This window comes from Strongylocentrotus purpuratus, unplaced genomic scaffold (assembly GCF_000002235.5).
Source record: "Strongylocentrotus purpuratus isolate Spur 01 unplaced genomic scaffold, Spur_5.0 spur5_scaffold_5, whole genome shotgun sequence".
NCBI lineage: Eukaryota > Metazoa > Echinodermata > Echinoidea > Camarodonta > Strongylocentrotidae > Strongylocentrotus > Strongylocentrotus purpuratus.
Window position 1 is genome coordinate 26,576,315 of NW_022145611.1, and position 11,527 is coordinate 26,587,841.

The 11,527-nt window shown below is 38.7% G+C and overlaps 1 protein-coding gene across 1 annotated transcript; it reads left to right on the forward strand.

The window, feature by feature from the left end:
* Window positions 1-6,288: 6,288 nt before the first annotated feature.
* On the forward strand, window positions 6,289-9,079 carry LOC105437759 (contactin-associated protein-like 5). The gene is made up of 4 exons (XM_030999151.1): window positions 6,289-6,332; window positions 6,799-6,816; window positions 7,506-7,693; window positions 8,753-9,079. Exons 1-4 carry the CDS (start codon window positions 6,289-6,291, stop codon window positions 9,073-9,075), a joined length of 573 nt encoding a protein of 190 aa, XP_030855011.1. The 3' UTR covers window positions 9,076-9,079.
* Window positions 9,080-11,527: the final 2,448 nt, after the last annotated feature.

Genomic DNA, 11,527 nt, shown 5'->3' on the forward strand with positions numbered 1-11,527 from the left:
AAAATACTAATTTATTTAATCAAATTCTCGATAAGAATCGAATTAGATCACTCACTAATTTTCAGAATAAAGGTATGTGTAGTGAAAATATAGCTAAAATTTGGAAAATGTGTAATGTAGTTTTAAGGAGTATAATATTATGACTGGAGGTCAGACAACTGGTACTCAGTAGATTTACAATATCAAAATATAACCTTGAAGATATCTGGAAATATATTCCTACTAGAAGGATGTACCATCGAGAAAGTTGTTAGGTCACTAAATTACATATTTGAAACATTCATAAACTTTACGAGCTCAGAATAGCCATGATGATCTTAAATTTTCAAAGAACGAGATCACAAATAATTTTATAAAAGCCAGAATAAAAACGCTGTTGATAAAAATGTATGGAATTTCATTACAATATACCCCACGGAGAATTTATAGAAAAGGGCATCTCTCAAAATGTGGCTTTGTTGATAATGACCAGTGTTATTTTTGTAACCAAACGTCAGAATCATACCCACATTTATTTTGGGATTGTGGACATGTCAAAGCCATGTGGCAGGGATTTATTGAAAGAAAGAATTGGGTTAGTAGAACTATAAAACGCGAAGGGAGAAAAACAAATCATGTTGGAATTAACTCATAGCATGCCATGAGGCTGCATGCACGCTACCGTTACACGCGAGTTAACCATTGATTCACTGCCATGTGCGTGCAAGCACGCATTCGTAATATAGCAGGTATTTGTTATGCTTATTGGACTGTGCTGTGTGTTTCACACGCGCTATTCATAAAACCATCGCCTTAATCAGATTATCTCCAAAACAACCTGGCACGGGGGGGATTTGGGGCTTGGCACAATGGGGATTAGCCCTGTGGCATGATAAGAGTTAAAGGAAATTCATTGGAAACTAAATGCTGCAATATAATGATTTTTTAATAATAAAGTTCGTTATATTTTGGTCAAGGTCAAAGGGTGATTAAAGGGGAAATTAATGAGGAAAAGATGTATATAAAAAGAAAACAATTAGGAATACATCTCCAAAAGGGAAATATTAAACCACATCCAGTGTCACATTCAAACTTCGCATCTACAACAGACTTGAAGAAGAGATGAAACATCGTAATGTTATCTTCTTCTTTTTCACGAACACTCTATTTTTTTAAATCTTTCTTTGTTAATTCATCAAGAATGTTGGCGGTCTGTGTGTTTTGCGCGTGTGAATGTGTACTGTGTACGCGCGCGTACACAGTACATAAAGTGTGTGCGTGGGGTTGTTGGGGAGGAGGGAGTGTGGTAAAGTGATAGGAAAGGGTTTCTGGAATTATCGGGCAGCGAGGGAAAAGAAAGTCAATGTAGCATTGTTACAATATGTGTGAAGGGTTGGGGAGGAATTTATATATTTCACGATAGATTTCATTCTGTATCTTAACAACAACAAAACTCAGTTAAATGTACTACGTCCCATTTGCAGGCCAAAACAAATGAAAAAGTTAAATTCCACTGGCATTTGAAAGATAATACTAATTTAGAACTTCCTTCGAAACGAAAAGGCTTGAAAATTCTTTTTTGTGGGAAAATAACGACCTTAGTTGTCGAATCGACGTTTAGAAATTGCGTTAGGGACTTTTTGTGCTGCATGCGCAAATATTCAATCAGTCTTGGTTGTGTTTCTGCATTTATTGATCTATTTTCATGTCCCCTTGCACCATTACCTCGTCATTTTCTCTTGTTAAAGGGAGTGGATCGCCAGTTTCCATGTGCAGAAGGCCATAATTCGCTGACACCAGACTTGGTGGAAATACCATTAATGGGGGTACAAATTTGCACACAGCAAACCCATAGTCCAGTCAAGAATTACCCCCTAATCTCTCGGAGAGCTCGAGAGTCTTCGGGCAAATCAAGGCATTACATAAGGTCCAATGGTCATAAAACTCAAGGCTAACCCTGGTGATTGACAACACCTGTTATTGGGTAAACACCCGAACGGTGTCGAATTCCCCATGAGAGCCGACTACTCAGTGACTTTAAACAATTAAAAAACTGACACAGCTTCATACTTTGTTGATGATTATAAACAATTACTTAACCAATTGATTTCAATAAGTACTTAAGTTTTAAGAGGGGTTTCCATTACAAGCCACGCTTTTCAATAAGCCCCTCATTTTCATATGTCATGTTTGTTTTGCTTTGTATGTTTTTATACTATAGAGATAACATGAGTAACAAAACGAGGACACTTTTAGGTATCATAATTATTACCCACTCGTAAAAACGTAAAGGACGTGTCCCTCGCCTTTCCTCTGCATTGAAGGCTAAATAAGGGTACTGTTTACCCAATACCTTTCATCCCTACTGGACAAGACAATGCATGAACACAGTTTCATTGTGCTCATTAATTAGCTACATAGATCACATCAATTAATCACACTGAAATTATATCGGGTAATTTAACATTGGAAATCGTTCAGGTATTAAAGGTAAAGACCAGTAATGGTCATGCGATTGCATTGTGAAAGAAACGTTGTGGAATCGATCAGAAAAGGTTGATCATCTAGCATCTAGCATCTGCAAGGTTCTGGAATCATCAAAATGATAAGAAATTTGGCCCATTCTTCGTAAAGTTACAAGCACTATACACAGAAAGATGTATATGGGACTACCCTATCTCTCTCACCAGACCATGAGAGAAATAAATTTACCAAATATATGAATTAGTAGGCGGTTTCCCGGCAAATTTTTTATCATCATGTATTAGTCAAAACATATTCTTTCACATGATTGGTAATGAGAGCTTCCATTTCATTTTTTGAAATTGGGGCGTTGCCAATACTGGTCTTTACCTTTAAACAAATACAAGATCGTATCTTTCACTCCCACATGATATGATCGAAATTCAGTTCATTATCTGTCAATATTTGGGAGGAGGAGGATGTACCTGCCATGATGATGATAATGTTGCCCATGGTGATGATGATGTGGATGCTCATTCTGGCCGAAGGTATGTGAAATCGTTTTTATTTTAATATAATGTGCATGTTCATCAAAAGTTTCTTTTGTGTGTGGATTAACAAAGGTAAAAATACAGACAAACTATGCTCATATTGCCTCTTGATCACTATCGATGCAATGATCTAAAACGATTTTAAAATCTTTTAAAACTTCTCTCAACACTTTTGTTAGGGTATGTTATACAGATTGTAGTGCTTTTAAGCTGTTATATTCAAAATAGCGTTGGTGATTATAGACATGATAAATCAACAATTACATTAATAGTATACCGTTGAGGGTCAAACAGAGATAACAATCAGAAGCAGAGTGAGAATGAATTCGGGAGACACAATTATAAGAAGGGAGTAAGACTGTCAGAAAATGAGAGAGAAAAAAAATATATATAGAAATTTTAACACGGGCTTGTTAGTTTTGTTTTTATTTTTCTACATTTACCATGAGCGCAAAACCCTTCAAGAAATCAATTTCAGATCAATTTTTTATATATTTCAAATATATTTAAAAATATGTGAATTGTTTTCGATGTCAGGTAAAGCCACCACTCTGAATTCCTGTCAGTTAGAAGGACGGGCTAGTTAGTTTGTTTTTGCTTGCTTTGTTTGTTTTTCTACATTAATCATGAGCGCCGAATAATTAAATAAATACATTTCAGGGCAATTTCAATATGTCTATTGTATCGCCCATATATATATTACTAATAATATTAGTATATTACGTATATTATACGTAATGAGTTTATAGTGCCTTCTGTTTTTTTGTTAAAGTCTTTGTGGTCGTGATATATCTAAAAATATGTAAATTGTTCTCCGTGTCAGGTGAAGCCACCAATCCAAATTCCTGCCAGTTAACCTGTAAGACCATAACCACTTCATCAGGAGAGCTAATTCAACTTATTCCCAAACGGGTTTCCAAGATAAATAGCAGTAGCCATGGCAACCTCGAAAGGTTCGGGTCGTCAACGTTGATGATGATTTGCAAACTACCAAGTAAGTTCAATGTAAATGGCACCATTTTTATAGATTTATTCATTTTTAATAGTTTTGCCAAAGTTGTATGCACACTGGAAAACATTTGACGATACGTCAGTTGAAAACAGTCAAGAAATGCCTCTTGCTACTCAGGTTATCTAATTAAACAAGGGTAAGAAAGAAAGAAAAATGTAGAGGGGTGTTGCGGCGCAAATTTGTGCCGATATTTGCAAAACCTGACGGCACAAATTGTACAAACCGGTACAAATTGTCGACGACGACAATTTGTCGCCAGTAGCTGAATATGCAGCGGAGAAAATAACAACGATGAGAAACATGAGTCGTGACCAAAGAAATTAGGTGGGGTGGGGAGAGGATAGTAATACCACTGCTATCGTCACCGTCGAACTAAGTTCTCAAGTGGACTATAAGAGATGGGTGTGTGTATGTGTGTTTCGGAGTGGGCATGTGTATATACGTGTGTATATGTTTTGGATGGGCGCATGTACGTGTGTGGGTGTGGGAGACGACGTTTGTGTCTTGGTATGTGTGTCTTCATGTTATATAATTAAACTTTGAGTACATTTAATTACACAACCAATCCGGGGTCTGACCAGTAGTCTTGACCAAAGGTTCACAAGGCCGGGTTTTCTCCTCAGATGTTAAATAAAATGTCCCCTCAGATTTGTTCTCTTTCTCTGCATGCCTCCATGTAAATTTACGTAACCCCCCCCCCCCCCCCACTGCAAAACGTTCTCATTTACATAAGAATTATTCTTTTTCGCTCTTTTGTTATTTCTTAGAAATGTATATCTTTTTCGACTCCCCTGCACCAAATCCATGACCGTGGATGTACTTTTATTTGATGAGTGCGGCGTACGTGTTTTGGGAATTAGGAGGTAGTGTATGGAGGGGGTGGGGGGAGCTCGGAAATCCTTATATTTATCATTGTGCTGTAGTTCATAAGCAGGGGCGTCTCCAAAGGGGGGGGGGGTGGGGTGCGACACCCCCCCCCCCACCTGTCAGGATATTGTCGGTAAAATTGCGCTGCCGTCGGGAAAAAAGAGAAAAGGGGGAGAGAACAAAAAAGAGGGAAAGGGAAAGAAAAGAAAAAAAGAAAAGGACAAGAAAAGAAAGAAAGAAAAAGAAAGGAAAGCGAGGAAAGAAAGGAAAAGAAAGGGAAAAAAGAGAAGGAAGAAGGAGGAGAAAAATAGAGGGAGGAGAGGAAAGAAAGGAAAAGAAAGAAAAGGAAAAAAGAAGAAAAAATAGAAAAGGGAAACAAAAGAAACGGGGGATGTAAGAGAGGAGAGAGAGTGGAGATAAGAGCCTGAGAGAGGAGGAGTGGGAGTAAAAGAGAGAAGGGGTTGTTGGGTGGAGTCGTCTCGTCGAGGGAGCAAGAAAAACATGGGTAAATATGTTGCTGTGTCGGTATTCTTGCTCGATCCTCTAATAATAGGAAACGTCAAAGCTTCCGCGCTTCGCGCGAGAGGGGGAGACTGAATTCAGATAAAGAGTCGAAAACGGTACAACGAATCGTCTGCTTTCTCTTATATTTTAAGGAAACGTCAAAGCTTCCGCCCTTCGCGCGAGAGGGGGAAACCTGAATTCAGATAAGGATTAAGAGTCGAGAACAGTACACCGAATCGTCTGCTTTTTCTCATAATTTAATGAAACGTCAAAGCTTCCGTGCTTTGCGCGGGAGGGGGAGAAACTTCATTCAGACAAGGATTAACAGTCGAAAACGGTACAATAAATCGTCTTCTTTTCTTAATAATTTAAGGAAACGTCTGAGCTTCCGCGCTTTGCGCGGGAGGCCTATCACCCACACCCCCTAATGAGCGCGCAAGCGCTCTTTAAGTGGTTCGCTTGCTCACTACCGCCCCTCCCTTAAAAAAGATCCCAGCTCCACGCCTGCATTAAAATATATAGGTATGATGCTGACTAAGTTGACGAAATAATTCCTATATTTATGTCGTCGAGGAAAGTGACCATTTGCGCATACGCAAGTACTATAGATAGTCCACAGGAAAAACAATTTAGCCTTCGGCCCGGGTTTATAGGGTTAGATTTGTAGATATTGGGACATATAATTTTGTCGGTATTTGCAGGTGGCTAGTTTTGTCGGTAATCGTTGGCATGTACATCACCCCTCCCCCAACTGAAAAAGGTCTAGCGACGCCCCTGTTCATAAGATGAGAGATGTGAAACAGTAAAGTTAGTTGATTCGCTCTTTTCCCGTTTCAGTTCCCTTAATTTGCTCTGGACAATTATGATCTGCCGTCCTTGCAATATATTCATGTAGCCCATGAATGTTAAATAATGCAAACCAACACGAGGAAACACAAGCAGCAGAGAACGAAAGGGTGAAACTGGGAGAGAGAGAGAGAGAGGGAGAGAGAAAGAAAGAAAATAAGAGAGAGAGAGAGAAAGACAGACAGACAGAGAGGGAGAGGATGATACTTTTTTTTAATCATGGTAATTGTTCTTAGTTGACAACAAGAGAAAGTACAGTAATTGACTCTGCAATATCATTAGGCCAATTTCCTTCCTCAAAAATAATCAATTAATTATGGAAAGAGAAGACAAAAGGATGAAATGTAAAAAAATGGAGTGAAAGGTGACGTAATAGAGAGAGAGAGAGAGAGAGAGAGAGAGAGAGAGAGGAAAGAGGAGGAGAATGGGGAGAGGGAGAGAGGATGAAGTGGAGGGGGAATAGGATAAAGAGAAAAGAAGAAAGGTCGGGGCAGAGAGAAGAAAAGAGAGAGGAGGGGGGGGGGGGGGATGAAACGTATTTTCTCTGAGTTTCTTATTTTATCTTTGCCGTCGTAGGTTGCCTATCATCGCCGTGTAAGAATCAAGGTGTTTGTTCGGAGACGGACTATAGCTATGAGTGTATGTGCCCTAATGGTGTTTTCGGCCATAGTTGTGAACGTAAGTAGATCTATTACCACTATTAGTGTTTGTAACCACTATTGTTATCTATTTAGTTTATTGGGTAAATCGATTTGCTTTTATCACGGTTATCAGGGATTGTTATTTCAATTTAAAAAGTCTAAATATTTCTAATGGGATATATGGCTACTATTATTCTGTGCTTTTATCTGTCCATGAAATAGATACATATTTTTAATATTCAAGAACATTATTCTAAATATTTTGCATGATGATAACATAATATAATTAAAAATGTACATGAATAAACATATTTTGTTTTAAATGTCAACAATTATAAATAAGAAGATGACAAAACGAATTTATTCTCTAGTATATTTTATTTTTCCATCCGTCTGAAATAATGACACTTTATTATTTTTAACAAGGATGTATATGTTTTTTAAAGAAACAAGTATTGATTGATAGTAAGTTGTCTTCTGCACCCACTGGAAAGTATCTATTATTATCGTAAAAGGGTGGGATATATTTGAAGGCGATGACCAGTGTTGCTCCACGCCTTGTTCATAAATATTATCATTGTAGAAACAATGCGGTTAAAATCTTCAGATTAACAAGGACTGTACTATTTTTTCTAGTTTTAGATGTTGTTTGGAAATCTGTTTTCCTTATGTACTATATTATGCATCTTTGCTGTACGATGATCTAAATTTAGGCCTACCGAGAACATGCGCAGAACTGAAGGCACATAACTCTACAGGGACCTATCTCATTGATCCAGATGGCCCGAATGGAAACCTTTCTGATCCAGTGGAAGTTGAATGTCGAAATGGTAACTTTTACACAGATTGTCATTCAAAATATTATTAGTATCTATATAAGTGGGCATAAAGACGATTTGTTTAACAAGATTGGGTCTGTCGTCTCTTACTCCGAATCTTTCCACTTTGTACAGAGCGGAAAATAAATATATTACAGCCACCCATTGGTTGCTGTAGTGTGTTCAATTATCACATACAATCCTGCTGCCAAGAATTCGTTTCTGGTTGCTGGAATATTGTCAGTGTTTATAATGAACGAGGTGGGCTGAACGACTCAAATGATAAAAAAATTGATAAAAAATGAATATATTTTTGAGAGGATTTTGAGCGTTTAATAGTCATATTTAATTGAATCCCTACATTATTTTCAGTCACGAATTTTTTATTTGTTTTTGTTGTTGTCGTTTTTTGTTGTTGTTGGGGGGGGGGGTAATTTTTTTAATTTTAAATATTTGTTATTATCATGTTCTGTATGTATAGCATTATCATTATCATATTATTATAATTTATTTTCAATAAAATGGCCTGTCGGAGGGTCCAACAGAATAAAAAAAAAAATGAAGGGGTTTAAATTGATTTTAATTGGACTAATATGGGATATGAACCGAAAATGATTCACTAGAGTATGGGCGTTTCTGTGGACTTACACTCCCATTGACCCTTACGCCTCAGTAGACGTTGATTCTTACCCCCATTGAGTACTCTCATACACAAGTGCTACCCACCCTTGTCCACCAACCTCTGAAATGGACCCTGATGGCGTATCGCACCTTTTCTGAAATAGACCCTATTTTTTGTGTGTGTGATCAGTGCTTGAAAACACCCCTTTATAAGGTAAATATCGACGACGCCGTATACTGAAAGAGACACCCTTTCGACGCTTTTTCTGGACGCGGGTACGTAGCCAGTCATGTTGGGAGTGACCCCCCCCCCCCCCCCCCCCCCCGCGGAGAAATAGCCCCAACACTGACCATTATTTACCATAACAATTTTGGTCAAGAAGGAGGGGCTCACACATAAAAGTCATAACCCCTTTTCGTCTTTTAATGCTGTCTTTACCTGGCCCCAAGGCGTAACCGTCGTTTCTCACAACATTCCTGGTGAACAGCAAGTTCCTCAAGGCTTTGAGGATGAAGGTTCTTACAGACAAGAGGTGGAATACACCCTACCCATGGATACCATCATTGCAATACTGATAAACTCCAAGAGCTGCAGGCAGTATATCAAAGCGTCCTGTTACGGTACCTACATGATAAGTGACACCAGAACCAATAACATTTACTGGGTCTCAAGACAAGGGATCAAGATGACAAACTGGGGAGATGCACCAAGTGATGTTACAGGGTGCCTTTGCGGTGTCGACAACAGTATGTATTGTTATTTCATTTTCTAGATAACTCATACAAACAATTTTGGTCCGATCTGAACAAGAATGCTTTTTACTAATTATATTGAATAACATTTTGTGTTAAAAATTTATTGTCTAAAATCGGGGTTAAAGGAGGAATTTAGTATGTGGTCTAAGAATTCTTTTAGACCCGGGGTCTGGTTTAACTGAAGCAGTAGAATATGGACCTTGGAAGTTAGATTTCTTATTTTCATCAACCAAAAACAAGACTTTCAAGAAGCCTACGTACACTAGGCCCAATCATGTAAATCTCAATATCACCGGGTTGCCTAAACAGGGATACTGTAGTTACACTTAATGACGTAGTTAATTGTTATGAGGCAACATCCACTAAAACATCTATTGGTGAAAACACTACTGCTAAATTATAGATTAATACTCCTTCTTCATATTTAGCTTGCCACGGTTCACTTAGGTATTGCAATTGTGATAATTCCTACCAATGGATGACGGACGAAGGCTTCTTGAGGGACCTAACTCGACTTCCGGTCACCAGACTACATTTTGGAGATACAGGGAGTGAACGTGAAAAGACAAACTACGAACTTGGATTTCTCGAGTGTGAATGAGGGCTTTATTCAAGAGGAAGATTTTACTTTGTCTTTTCAAAGTATTCGAACACTGGAGGGGGGGGGGTCCTTTAAAGCATACCCATAAAGTCCGTCGATCCGTCTTCATGATGATAATACATGTTTTAATCAGGCTAGGTGGGGGGGGGGGGGGTGTAGCGTTTGGCTATTATGTCTCTTTGAGATAGTTCCTAAAATAATCTATAACGTAAGTGCCCCGTTTATGCTAGTACGCTATAAAAACGTACGGGTGGTATACATAGGCCTTTATTTAATTGAAAGATTTTCGACAAAATTGTTGGGCAGATATTAGGAGCAGGATATTTGCCCTTTAATTTGAATGAATACGTAAGTGCCCCGTTTATGCTAGTACGCTATAAAAACGTACGGGTGGTATACATAGGCCTTTATTTAATTGAAAGATTTTCGACAAAATTGTTGGGCAGATATTAGGAGCAGGATATTTGCCCTTTAATTTGAATGAACAACGCTGTGTCTCCTTTATGCAACATTTACTTTCAATTTAAAGACGTTTACCAATGCATGACAACTCAGTGTGGCACTATAATGAGAACGACCGCGGGTACCTACCAGGCGCGGATCCAGGATTTCTTAGGGGAGGGGGCCCAACTTTTTTTTTTTTGCTCCCGAAAATTTGAAAATCGCGCCGGCCGAAAAGTCGCCCAGTGGGGGGGGGGGGGGGTTAGGAAGTACAGAGCACAATTTTTTTTTTTTTTTTTTTTTTTTTTTTTTTTTTTTTTTGCTCCCGAAAATTTGAAAAACGCGCCGGCCAAAAAGTCGCTCAGTGGGGGGGGGGGGGGGGGGGGGGGGGGGTGGGGGGGGGGTAGAATTCACATTTTTTTTTTGATCCTCAAAAAAATTTCAATTTGCACCCCCCCCCTTGAGCGCCAGGGGGGGGGGCCCAACCCCCAAAAAAGGTAAAAATCACGTGATTTTACATGATTTTTTTCTCAAGGGGGGGGGGGCCCGGGCCCCCCGGGCCCCCCCCCCCCCCTGGATCCGCCACTGGTACCTACTGTATACCCCCATAGCGAGTGGCATGCGCGGATCCAGGATTTCTTAGGGTAGTGAGCACATTTTTTTTTTGTGGTCCTCGAAAAAATCACGTGTTTTTACATGATTTTTTTCTCAAGGGGGCCCGGGCCCCCGGCCCCCCCTGGATCCGCCACTAGCGAGTGGTACAAATATAAAAAGAAAGCGGGAAAAGGAAGAGAGAAATGAAAAACCACCTCCCGTTCTCCCTATTAGTTGTAGCCTTGCAAATTCGCATTTCAGTTGCCAAACAATGAATAAACTCACGATCTGCCACAGCCAGGGAAATTATTAAACTAATGACCTCAATGGTTTCTTAAAGATGGAAATAACAGATCGGGGAATGAGGGGAACTATCTCTTCTTCTAGTCTCCAGCTGTCTCTCAGAACTTTGGTTTTTGTGTTACAAATTCTACATAACTTGTAATCATTTTTGTATTTTTTCTTCGGATAATTGTCATTAAGGTTATTTTGATTGATTGATTGATTGATTGATTTTTAGATTGATTTTTATTCGACAAGCTTCCAATATACAACAATATACAATAATAACAGATCAAAAATAAGTCAGCTTGAACAGGATAACCCACGAAAGCTCGAGAGCTTATTTCCAGTGGGGTCCCTTACAGACATGTATACAATTAATAAATTAAAATAGTAATATTTACAGACAGATAAGAAAATTAAAAGAACTACTTATTAAAGATAATAATAACAACATTAAACTGATGATAGAAATGATATTAAGTACAAGAAGAAAAAGAAGAAGGAGAAGAAGAAAAAGAGGAGAAGGAAGAAGAGGAAAATAATGATGA